This window comes from Phocoena sinus, chromosome X (assembly GCF_008692025.1).
Source record: "Phocoena sinus isolate mPhoSin1 chromosome X, mPhoSin1.pri, whole genome shotgun sequence".
In the NCBI taxonomy this organism is placed as follows: Eukaryota; Metazoa; Chordata; class Mammalia; order Artiodactyla; family Phocoenidae; genus Phocoena; species Phocoena sinus.
The window spans coordinates 110,714,777-110,728,385 of NC_045784.1; the positions used below are offsets into that span (position 1 = coordinate 110,714,777).

Sequence of the window (13,609 nt, forward strand, 5' to 3'; positions counted from 1 at the left end):
ATCTAGCTAGATAGATAATGGATGACAGTAGTTATTTACAGTGGCTAATAAATGTTAGGAACAATCAAATCCAATCAAAGTGAGTTTCAGTTTTATGACTAGAATATGATTACATCCATGAAAGGATTGTACTTATTATCTGAAAAACCCCCACAAACTTCTGTATTAACAAAAGGGAGATAAACTGAGAATAAGAAGCAACAGGTGGGAGATATGCTAGAAAAACTGAACCAGATTCAGGGATACCAGGCACAGGATAAGGCAGGGATGAGATGCTGGAATGAAAATAGGATAATTAAGTGAGGCTTATTCCATCCCAGAGCAGATTACGTATTTCTCACCTGAAGAAACTAAGTAAAGAACATACTGTGGATACCACCAGCCTACAAGTGCTGACCAATCACACAGAGCTACCAGAAAGCATTTTAGTGCCTCATTCTTAAGTATGGATAGACACCCAATAAGCCCCAGAAATATGACTAAAATCTCCAATGTGAAAGACCAAAGTAATAAAATGGACCAAAAGATACTAAAGAAAACACAGATAATACAGAGAACAAGAGAAAACATTAGAGGCTGTAATTAGCATTTTTAAAGAGATAAGATAGGAATGTTATAAAAAGTAATATTCTCAAAGCAAAAAGATTAAAAATAAAATAGCCAAAATTCAGTAAAGAAAAATAAAATAGCCAAAATTCAGTAAAGAAAAATAAAATGCCAAAATTGAGTAAACAGCCCGTAAGTGGAACTAAAAGTCAAAAAGTATACATATACTAAATAGAGAAGACAAGTTTGTTATAAAATCAATTTCAAAGGTACAACTCACGTAATAAAGGCCCAGAAAAGAACAGAGAAAAACGGGGGTATAATCAAAGGAAAAATACAAGAAAAATTCCCAGTTCTAAAGGACATAAATCTCTAGATGGAAAGGATCCACCAGCACCTAGCACAATGATCAAGAAAAAAACCTACAGTAGATGGACAAATCATGAAATTTCAGAATGCTGGAAATAAAGAGAATATCCTAAAATCTGAGAGAGAGAGAGAGAGAGAGAGAGAGAAGAAAGTTGGAATAATGATTTCAAAAGTCTTAGTAAAAATAATTTTCAATTTAGAATTCTATACCCAGCCAAGATTTTCGTCAAGCATGAAGTTACACATTCTTTCATCTAGAATAAAGATCCATGGGACTTCCCTGGCGGTGCAGTGGTTAAGAATCCGCCTGCCAATGCAGGGGACACAGGCTTGAGCCCTGGTCTGGGAAGATCCCACATGCCACAGAGCAAATAAGCCCGTGCACCACAACTACTGAGACTGCGTGCCACAACTACTGAAGCCAGTGTGCCTAGAGCCTGTGCTCCGCAATAAGAGAAGCCACCACAGTGAGAAGCCAGCACACTGCAACGAAGCGTAGCCCCCGCTCGCCGTAACTAGAGAAAGCCCATGCGCAGCAACAAAGACCCAACACAGCCAAAAATAAATAATGAATAAAATAAATAAAAATGCAACCTTTAAAAAGAAAAAAGAATAAAGACCAGCAACATCACACAAAATTTACCTCCCATTCACCCTTTCTATCTTAGGAAGACCCCCATCAAAATATGAGACTTAAGGAGGAAGACACAGAATGCAGAAAACATGACATTCAACACAATACAAAGACAAAGGGAAGTCCCAGGACAATAGCTGTTCAACAGGTCTAGAGAGCAACCAGCCAGAGTAGAGACGACCATTACTCCCAGGAGGAATGTCTCTAGGAGACCAAACACACACATACACACACACACACACACATACACACACAGATTAACAATCAAATTGTTAGATTACCTGACAAGTTTTACCATATAGAAAATCAACTTAAGAGGCTACAGAAGGATGTGAGAAGACTTGGCTATAAATTTTAATAAAATTTAGCAAATTTTAAAAACCAAAAAATTTAAATTGCTGGATATAAAAGAAAAAGGAAATGTATCCATAATATATTATTACCATCGTATCAATACTATGCTCATCAGCAAACAATATTTGTTATAGTCATCACAATAAAAACATCAAATATGATTTAACCAAAAATTGAGATATAACTACATTGGGAGGTGCTTGGGGGTGGTGGTTAAGTGTACGAAAACTAAAACCCTCCTATTTCTTAATGGAAAAATCATTAGATAATGGCAAAAACTGATGATTCAAGAGACAGCAGTACATATTTCAAAAATTTAGAAATATGAAACAAATTATTAGAAAAACAGCTAAACTATTCAAAGTGGATGCCTTGAAAAAACAGGGAGTACGTAGGCCCAAAACACATGCACACCTCTCTCTTGCTTGCTCTCTCACTTTTCAAGAATCTGTGGGTATACAACCTATAAATTTCTGATTGTCTTTTTTAAACTATGTATTATTTTTAAAAATGCACCCAAATTAAAATAATAGCAATGAAGATGGATATAAGTGGCACTAGATATATGGAGTAAGATGTGGATGGGGTAACAACTTTGAAAAAATAAAAACAAAACAAAACAATAGCTCTAGAGTTCTGGCTTAGACAATGATATCCTTTTTTTATTAGACAATGATATCTAAAATTTATCTTTTAAATTAAATAATTTCTAAAGGTAATTTTACTAGATTAAAACAATGTCATTTCTACTTTTGACTCAAAATTAAAAGGTACTATGTGAATATAATGATTTGGGGATGGCATACAAAAGAAACACGTTAATAAATTGGTGCTATTTTCTACCAAATTTTTAAAATGTAGTTTCCCCTTCTATACAAATAATTTCTTAGCATAGTGTTGTTTAATGCTTAGTAGCTCACCTACCATAAAAGAAAATAAAAAAATCTTCCACCCTCCCAAATGTAACCAATTTTAAGAACCTATCTCTTTTCTAAACCTTACTTAAAAAAATATATACAGAATGCTCTAAATGAAATAATTGAGTGTAATTCATAGTTTACCATTTGCATATTGTGTCCCTCAGAGCCCTCATTTGTACTGTTTTTTCCATCTAAAATACCCTTCCTCCTTACCTTATACTGTCCATATTATTCAAGTATAGTAGAAAGAGCATGGACTTGACATCAAATTGAATAGCTCAAATCTTCACTGCACCATTTCTAATGTAACTCTGGAGAAATTACTTGAATCTGTTTCCTCACCTAAAATATGGGTGTAATATCTACCTAATAGAAGTGGTAATGTAGATTTAGGGAAAAGCTATATAAGTATCTAACTTCAAGCAATACTCAACAAAATATTAATTCCCTACTTGTTCCCAACTCTTGGTTCAATTGTAATTCCTCGATAAACTATTAGACCCTGTTTTTCTTCCACCTTTTACTACGCTGACAGCCTATGCCAGGCAACTCAGAATATACTATATACAATCTCAAACTGCTATTTCTTAATGTGTCTTAACTGTACATGTCTAACTCCAAAGTAAGCTCCTTGAGAGTAAAGAACATATTTTCTTCTTCCTTTACATTTCCTTTTACACACAGTAGTCTACTGGATATGCAGTATGCACTTAACGTATGGTAATCTAAGGGCTAAGGAACTAGGCAAAGTCAGGCAATGCCAAATTAAAAAAAATGAGAGACCCATGTATACTGATAATAAAGAAATTTATATCTATGTTAATACCATGGTCTTAATGCCATGTTGATACATAGGTCTTCCTCATTCTTTTTAACTGGGTACCGTCACTGTCAATATATTCAAGACAGATGGTTGAGTAAAAAATTGTAAGGGCACATAATAGCATATATAGTATGATCTTATTTAGAAATAATTTATTTTTTGTCTATGCATAGAAAAAAGTCTGTGATTATGTATACCAAACCGATAATAGTAGTTATCTCTGGAAATGAGGAAGAAACACTTCATTTCTACTTTACTGACATTTTTATTGTATGTATTTCTTTTATACTATGGTATTACTTTAATAAATTTAAGTGTTTTTGTGTGGTTTTTTAACGTGCCCACCTCTGTCTCTCTCACCTTTTCTCATGAAGTAAGGTTATCAGTACAAAACCCAAGTACACTAGTATCACTTGCAGCAGCAATACTTACTTTTTGGTTGAAAAGGGTTGTCGTTGTCCATCAAGTTGCAGAGTCACCTAAGCATTAACACATGACATCAATCAATTTTATGAGTCACTTTAAGTAGCACCAAATATACTGAAACATGATACTTGGGATTCAGAAATCTTGGGTCTAATTTCAATCTCCAGAAACTCACCATGTGACTCCAGACAAGGTAGCAAGGTAGCTCTTAGTTTTCTGCCCTATAAAATAAAGATACTGACTATTAGGGTGGATTTATTAAATTAAATGTACACACATTAAATATTTTTCTCTACAAAAAGTTTGATATACACATGCTACTCACTTTCCATAATTGGTTCATTCCTGAATGAATGCAAATTTTGTAAATTAAATGCTGCATGTAATAAGCATTTATTATTTGAAGAAATCTGAAACTATTAAATTACAAATAATTTTTGAAAGACACCCTTCTGTAAATGAGCAATCACCCTGTAATACATGCTTTAGTAAATCTGAATTTTGAAATGCTAAGTAATATTGACCTTTAACTGTTGCTCTTTACATTTCAGAAATAAATTAGTATTATTAAAAAACACATTCAAAGAAATTTTTAGGTTTTGTTTCTTATCAACGCTAACTGAAAGGAACAGAAAATTAGTTGGATACACTTTATCATAGATTAACTCATTAAAAATAATTACTCATTGCCTCTGTACTCAATATAATGTGCTCAGTTCTAGGGAAAAAATTAAGATGAATAAATCATAGTCCTTGCCTTCAGAAGTTTACAATCTAATGTCTACGTTTCTTTGGGCTTTTTAAAAAGCTGTTACATTAAACATTTTCAAAAAAACATTTAAATTGCTTTCTTTAAAACAGGAATTTCTGTTCTGAATTCTCATGCATATACACATTTTTTTACATACAAGATAAACATGCTTAAAAAACTATTTCAGCTATTTTAAAAAGTTAAAACTTAAACATCAATACTCTAAAGTATTAAGATAAATAGAGTTAACTGAGTTTCCACATTTGTCAGAATCCTCAGAGTAGCAAAAGCAAGCTTTCTTGCTTTTTCCAATTCCAAATCATTTAGACTGAATTAGGTCAAAGGAAAAAAACGACTTTAACTCCAGAAGAACTTACTGGTATAAATGTTTGAATTACTATTACAAGAATCTCTAGTGAATTCTGTACTTAAGTAAATTCCCCTATTTCTGAGGTTTGGCTAATTAAAACCTCTGAACTTAATTATCTGAATAGTTATTGCTTGTCCCTAAACGAGAATTAAGGTAATGCATATGTCAAGTAGATAAATACACGACAATTCTTGCTCAGCATTAAGGACCTACTGCTACGAAGAATACAGAACATTTTTTAAGTCACAACTGTACAGCATTTGAGACTCATATAGAATCCTTCTATTAAATGATCATATACAATATCTATTGGTACAAATACCCTAAATTGGTACTAAATGTACGAGTAGTCTATATAAACAAGTCATATCCACTGCCCATGACTACAGTGGTATCTTTTGAGGCTGATAGCAGCCACCAAGGAGCCTCAGTTGGTACATTCATAAACACTCTCAGATGCCATTAGATCCATAACTTCAGTCTAAAGCTGTGCTATCCAATAAGGTAGTTGAGCCCCCCCAAAACTAACAGTTTTGGTGGCAAGGCAAGGAATTCCATGGGACATTAAATCATCTGTTAGAGAAACAGAATATCTAGCAAAATATGCAAGTAGCAGCTTAGAATACCTGTAAGGGCAACTCCAAAGGGTCTCTAGGTTCTGCAACTCAGAGTTGGCACCAAAATAAGCGGAAAAGAACTCTCCACCTCAGCTGCTGACAAGTAACTGACTAATTCCAAGTAACTGACTAATGAAAGACCTCCTCCAGCACAACCCATTCAGTTTTTGGAGACTGCATGTATAAATAATTATAATTTACATACATATATTTTGTTTCAGCTTTTATACATCTAAAATTCAACTATCTTTTAAGAGTTAATTCTACAAAAATTAAAAAAAAACATTAGTGGATTAAAATAGTTACAATAGTAAATTGTATGTTATGTGTATTTTACCACAAAATAAAATATTTTAAAAAGTAATAGATACAATTTCACACCCACTAGGATGGTTATAACCAAAAAGACAAACAATAACAAGTGCTGGCAAGGATACGGAGAAATTGGAACCCACATACACTGCTGGTAGGAGTATAAAATGGTGCAGACACTGTGGAAAACACTTTGGCAATTCCTCACAAACTTAAAGTTACCATATGACCCAGCAATTCCACTCCTAGCAAGAGAGAACTGAACACGTATGTCTACACAAAAACTTGTAGATGAAAGTTCATAGAAGTATTATTGATAATAGCAAAAAGTAAACAACCCAGGGCTTCCCTGGTGGCGCAGTGGTTGAGAGTCCGCCTGCCGATGCAGGGGACACAGGTTCGTGCCCAGGTCCGGGAAGATGCCGCAGAGCAGCTAGGCCCGTGAGCCATGGCTGCTGAGTCTGTGTGTCCGGAGCCTGTGCTCTGCAACGGGAGAGGCTACAGCAGTGAGAGGCCCGCGTACCGCAAAAAAAAAAAAAATAAAAGTAAACGACCCAAATGCATGATTAATGGAGAAACAAAATGTGATATATCTATACAATGGAATAATATTGTCATAGAAAGGAATGAAGTACTGATATATACTACCATATGGATGGATGGACCGACCTTGAGAACATTATACTAAATGAAATAAACCAGTCAAAAAGACCACATATTGTATGATTTCATTTATATGAAATATCCAGAAATGGCAAATCCATAAAGGCAGAAAGTAGAGTAGTAGCTGCTTAGGGCTGGGAGGGTTGGGGGGAAAATAAGGAGTGACTTCTAATGGGTATGGGGTTTCTTTATGGGGTGATTAAAAAAAATGTTTTTTTGTTTTTTTTTAAAAATAAATTTATTTATTTATTTATGGCTGCACATGGGCTTTCTCTAGTTGCGGTGAGTGGGGGCTACTCTTTGTTGTGGTGTGCAGGCTTCTCACTGCGGTGGCTTCTCTTGCTGCAGAGCTCGGGCTCTAGGCGCTTGGGCTTTCAGTAGTTGTGGCTCACGGGCTCTAGAGCACAGGCTCAGTAGCTGTGGTGCACGGGCTTAGCTGCCACGTGGCACGTGGCATCTTCCCGGACCAGGGCTCGAACCTGTGTCCCCTGCATTGGCAGGCAGATTCTTAGCCACTGCACCACCAGGGAAGTCCGAAAATGTTTTAAAATTGATTGTGGTGATGGGTGCACAACACTGTGAATGTACTAAAATCACTGAATTGTACATTGAATGGGTGAATTGTATGTTATGTGAATTATAGCTCAATAAAGCTGTTAAGCATATAATAAGCTGGTAGGATATAAGCCTGGTGGTGATGGAAGTCCCTATGTGGAGAAAGACTACCTAAGAAAGACGCCAACAAAGAGAATAGCAAAACCACAAGATTATGGAGTAGAGAAAAAGAGGGTAGGACAGGGAGACATTCAAGTTCTTTTGCTACCATTTAAACACCTAAGCCATGCTTGGAGGCAAAGTTCCTACTAGAACTTTTCAGTTAAGAGAGGGAATAATTGTTCATTTCTGGTCAAACTACTTTGAGTTAAGTTTCTGGTACTTACATTCAATTCAAGATTAATAATACACTTTCCAACAAATTACCCCAACATTTTTGAAACTAACAGACCTCTGGGAAAATACTTATATTCCAGATGGTACAAGAAAGCTCTAAAACAATACATTGTTTTGCTATCTAAAATATTAACATAAGCATACTCCAAGGATCATCTGAATGACTACCTTATAACGAAGCTCAGTCACATAATTTCAGTACTCACATTTTAAAAAACTGAGATATAACTGACATACATTATATTAGTTTCAGGTGTACAACACAATGATTTGATATATGTGCATATGCAAAATGATCACCACAGTAAGTCTAGTTAACATCCATCACCACATATAGTTACAATTTTTTTTCTTGTGATGAGAACTTTTAAGATCTACTCTCTTAGCAACCTTCAACTATACAATAGTCTTAATAACTGTAGTCACCACACTATATTACATCCCCAGGACTTACAACTGGAAGTTTGTACCTTTTGACCACATTCACCCAATTTTGTCCACCCCTCCCCCAACCACCAATCTGTTCTCTGTATCTATGAGGTGTGTGTGTGTGTGTGTGTTTTTAAAGATTCCACATACCAGTGAGATTATATGTTATTTGTCTTTCTTTGTCTGACTTAACATAATGCCCTAAAGGTCCATCCATGTTGTCGCAAATGGCAGGATTTCCTTCTTTTTTTATGGCTGAATAGTATTCCACATTTTCTTTATTTGTTCATCCAAAGATGGACACTTAGGTTTTCCCATGTCTTGGCTATTACAATAATATTATAACATTATATTACAATAATGCTGCAATGAACATGGGGGTGCAGATATCTTTTTGAGTTAGTGTTTTTGTTTCCTCTGGATAAATACTCAGAAGAGGAACTGTTGGATTATACCAGTACTCATGTTTTTGTCTGTATTTACTACTGCATTGTCATCAAGTACTATCACTTTTACTGCTGCTGGCTAATTATAAAAGAACAGAGGGAGGGAATATCTAAATGATGCATTTATACTAAATGCAAGGAAAATGACAGTATTTATGGTTAGCTAGAGAAATGAAGGTATTGAAAACGTTTAAACAGAAAAATCTTGCTACTGTTTAGACAGGTATGAATCATGGATATGAAAAACTCAAAAAAGTAGTCAGTGACTTTGTTTCACCAAAATACATTATTCAATGTATTAAAGTTGATTCGAATGGCATTGATTTCGCAGTTTTGATTATTTTGTTTTATGATTGTACAAGAACTCGAAGAATATTTAAACATTTTAAGTAAGAGGGGGTCTGTGAAAATGTTTTCCTTATAATAGGAATTAATTGGTACCGTACTCAAATCCAAGAAACACTGGATTATACCTTGGTTTCTTAGACAATTTCACTGGCACCTAAACAATTCAAACTCTCAAACCAGGTTTTGGGAATAAATCACATATAATTTAGAAGGAAAATATAGAATCATCTTTTCTTTGTCCAAGAAGCTTTTATATTGTGGAAATGATTTATTTTTTTGAAAGCCTGAACACATGAAGTCCAGGTACATTTTGGGCAGATTTTTAATAACTCTACTATTTCCCCCCTAATTTAAGTTCTCAACTTTTGTCTGTTGACTTTCATACTTCATCTATATGTAGAAAATAGCTAGTTGATGCTAAGGTTTAAAATTCATTAGCATAATACTTTGCAAAGATTGTCTATATTTTAAAACATTTTAAAATTAGCTCTTGGGATGGACCACCCCTCTAATAAAATTTACTTTCTGCAAAGTAATTTTTAGATCATATTCAGGGTAAAGATTTTATCTATAAGATATTTTTATTGTAATTGATATGTAAAAGATATAACCTGGAGAAAAGACAAATGCATAATTGGCCTTTCAAAGACGAACTATATAATAAATGTTTTAGTAAGTTTCATAAGATATTCTTTTAAAAAATTATTTATTTGGTTGCACCATCTCTTAGTTGCGGCAGATGGGCTCTTTAGTTGCAGCACGTGAACTCTTAGTTGCAGCATGCATGTGGGATCTAGTTCCCTGACCAGGGGTCGAACCAGACCCCCTGCATTAGGAGCACAGAGTCTTATCCACTGTGCCACCAGGGAAGTCCCTTTCATAAGATATTCTATAATCATTAATTCCTAAAGTAACTTCAGGGAGTATATATTCTTAATTAATTCACATTTTAGAGAAGTAAAACTGATCCACTGGGAAAATATCAAGTAAAACTATGGAGCACAATTATGGGAATACTGGACATAGGGGCTGAATGACTGAGTAGGAATTTGAAGTCTACCACTTTCTGGTTGCCAAACCTATAGGATATTTAACTGGCCTCTTTGAACTTAGTTTTTCCATCTGTAAAATGAAAACAGTAATACCTTCTTTGCAGCACTACTGGAAGGTTAAATGAAGCACATGAAAAATTACTGTACAATACTTTGCATTATTTTGCTCAACTTTTCCTTCTTTACTGAAAATCATACAAGTTGATGAATATAAGCACTAAAAAGAAACAAAATTCTAGTTCATCTATAGAACTGTTAAATACTGTCACAAATAAAGAACACCAGATCAGCAGTTCTCAAACTTTTTTGGGCTCAGGTCCACTCTTCATTCTTAAAACTTATTGAGGACCCCAATGAGCCTTCTGTTTATGTGGATTATATCTATTGATACTTACAATATTAGAAATTGAAACTGAGAAAAAATTTAATATATATTATTTAAAGTAATAATAATCCCATTACATGTCCATATAAATATTTTTAATTAAAATAACCAATTTCAAAAACAAAAAATTTAAGGAGAAGAATGACAATGATTTACATTTTTGCAAATGTCTTTAATATCTGTCTTAACAAAAGACAAGTGGAGGGCTTCCCTGGTGGCGCAGTGGTTGAGAGTCCGCCTGCTGATGCAGGGGACACAGGTTCGTGCCCGGTCCGGGAAGATCCCACATGCCACGGAGCGGCTGGGCCCGTGAGCCATGGCCGCTGGGCCTGCGCGTCCAGAGCCTGTGCTCCGCAACGGGAGAGGCCACAACAGTGAGAGACCCGCGCGCAAAAAAAAACCCAAAAAAAACAGTGAGAGGCCCGCGCAAGTGGATTCTTTTATCAGCTTCTGGAATGTATTTTTTGTTCTTCTAAGTATATACAAAGAAGTACACCATGTCTAAACACTTATTAAATACCTAATAAAACTCGTTTCACTATTTCTTTATTCTTATGTAAATTATTTCTAAAATGACTTATAAAAGATGAAATAAAAATTGTCCATTGGACCCAGATGGTACATAGGTATGACTACTTTTCCTGATATACTATTATTTAAAACACTCCTTAAAAGAAAACTGCTTTGCAATGAATGAATTTAAAAAGTCTAGACACATGTTTGATACAAATTACTGAGTAAAACAAGTCTTCTGGGGTCATTATTTAAAACAACCTGACTGAAAATCATATATATTTTAAGTCCTTCTCTGAAGCAAGAAGAAAAAATATTCAGGGCTACGTATTTAATTAGTGAATATGTCAAATATTTCTGATCTTTGAAAAGTCACTTTTGAAATAAAATACATTTTCAATATAAATTTCCAATACCCTATCTGTCACTAAAACTATGGGTTACTTTCTATTCACAAAAATTGCTATTCATTTAGGTATTGTCCCTGTCCAACTGGTATAACAAGAACGACAGAAAAATTTGGGTATGGATTTAAATGTCCTCTTCAATAAAGAAAACAAATTGGATAGAAGAGGAGGTACAGAATTATATATCCTTTCCCCTCACTCTCCTCTTCCACTAAGAAAGCTGATGCTGAGAAGTAAAACCCTGGGCTGAAATAATCAGATTGGACTAGAAAACTTAACTGGGGAAAAGGGGTTGAAGAGAAGAAGCTGAAATTTGGATCTCTTCAACGTAGAACTTTTTTCAACTTTTCAACATGCTTGGAAATAATAACAATATTATTTAAATACTAAAAAAGTTGAAAAGATATGAAGTCTTTAAAAAATATTTTACTGAAGTAGGGTTGATTTACAATGTTGTGTTGATATGAAGTCTTAAATATTTTAAATATAAAGGAAAAGAGAATTGAAAAGTGTTACTTATATATTTTAGGTGAGTCTCCATGCTTATTCTCCTTGACCACCTCACTCTCATAAAAAATGGATCACAATATAGTGAATTAAGCACTGGGTGAGGAGTCAGAAGACCTAGGTTCGAGAATTGGTTCTATCACTCCTAGCCACATGACCTCAGTAAAGTCTCCTCCTTGAGGCTGTTTCCTCACCTTCTAAACAGTTCTATCAACACCCCTCAGCCCACCTCAAAAGAGGTGATAGCCATGAAATATACAAATGCAAGATACAACTGCAGTGGGACTTGTACAAATGTTAAAACATCAAGGGCACACAGCCTTAATTTTATAAGCAACCCAGTGTCTTCATAGGCTTAGTAAAGCTTCTGCTTAAGGAGACAGTTTGAGTTTTCACTGTAACCCCCCAAAGCAAGACACATCACAAATGCTAAGACCAGACCTCTGTAGTTAAAACTCTACTTCTTGGTTTTAATTTTATGTTTAATGGCACTAAAAGGCATTAAAAATCACAGTTCAAACCTGAAAATAATAAAAGCAAAATTTAAGTTCACAGATTAAAAAATCTTTGCAAACAAAGAGAACTCCTTGGATGTAGACCTCCTGTGCTTGTAGAAGCTGGTTCACTTGACATTTTCTGCTCTGATTTCTCCTTTTTAAAAAAAAGCATTAAAACTTGGGATGAGTTAAGAGGAACTCCCTCCGTGTCTAGAGAAGGATAAAACCTCAGAATGAGATAATTTTGTCCATCTCATTAAGTAAAACCTGCAAAGATCACTGTTAAAAAACTGTGTCTCTAACTCCACGTTTCTCCTCAGGGCTCTTCTCTAGACAATAACGGAATGGAGCACGATTTCTATGACGGAGGAGCGAAGTCCCTTTGGCAAGAACAAGGGTGTGAGCACTGAATGACCAGTAACCTGGGTGGGGGGGAATCAGGACAGAAAGGAGGGGCCCAAGAGACCAGAAAGTTCGGAACCCTCTCTGGTCTCTATTCCCATGACTGAAGAGCCGTGGGGATGGGCGGGTCTCGCCAAACATCGGCATCATATATACAAAAGACCAAAGGGAGTTGCCTCCAGAAAGAAAAGCCAAAACCAAGCTGGGACCGACCGACACATAGGCCCCGGAAGGTGAGGAGGCAGTAGTGGCAACCGAGTGACCCCGGCCCTCAGGCCGCCAAAAGCTGCCTCCAAGCAGCTACCTTTCCGAGATGCCTCCCCCCGCCGGACTGGTGCAAGATGGTGGCCCACCCGCCACCGCGCCGCCAAGTCCGTCCCCTCCCCCGCGCCCTGGGCCATCCTGGCAACGCACGCCAGCATCCAGACCCTCGACCTGCAGTCCTCACGGCCGGGCCACCTCAGCTGCCCTCAGAGTACGGTGGCCATAGCCTCGCGGGAGAGCCCCTGCCTGCTTCCGCGCGGCGCAGGCGGGGGCGGGGGACACTTACCGCGAGCGGAGCAGGTCGGCCTGACTGGGACTCGGAGGAGGAGAAAGAGGAGGAGGAAAGGGAGGAGCGTGAAAACATTAGGCGGCGTCCACAGCCACAGCCTCGGGCGACTCTCAGCGCGGAATAAGCACCTCAGAAGAGGGTAGAAGTATATAACTACGCGCGCTGACTCATGGGTAGACGCCAGCTTCTCCCCCGCCCCCCAAACATCCGGGTTTCTTTTCTAACTGACCAGGGAGGGCGGGCGCAGACATGTGCGTGGCCTTACACATTCTCGAAGGCAGCGGTGCTCTGCCTGCGGGTGGTGGGCTGTGGGCCACATTCCGCGGGTCAGGGC

The 13,609-nt window shown here is 36.6% G+C and overlaps 1 protein-coding gene across 2 annotated transcripts in view; it reads right to left on the reverse strand.

Annotated features, from left to right (window-relative positions):
- Positions 1-13,401, reverse strand: part of ZNF280C (zinc finger protein 280C) — a 54,202-nt gene extending 40,801 nt beyond the window's left edge. For both annotated transcript variants that reach the window (XM_032620971.1, XM_032620970.1), the window contains exons 1-3: positions 13,273-13,401; positions 4,248-4,293; positions 4,079-4,125 (exon numbers count right to left, since the gene is read on the reverse strand). In XM_032620971.1, the coding sequence (XP_032476862.1) occupies positions 4,079-4,109 (31 nt within the window). In that variant the 5' untranslated portion in view covers positions 4,110-4,125; positions 4,248-4,293; positions 13,273-13,401. The remainder of the gene's footprint in view (positions 1-4,078; positions 4,126-4,247; positions 4,294-13,272) is intronic.
- Between the last annotated feature and the right edge of the window lie 208 nt (positions 13,402-13,609).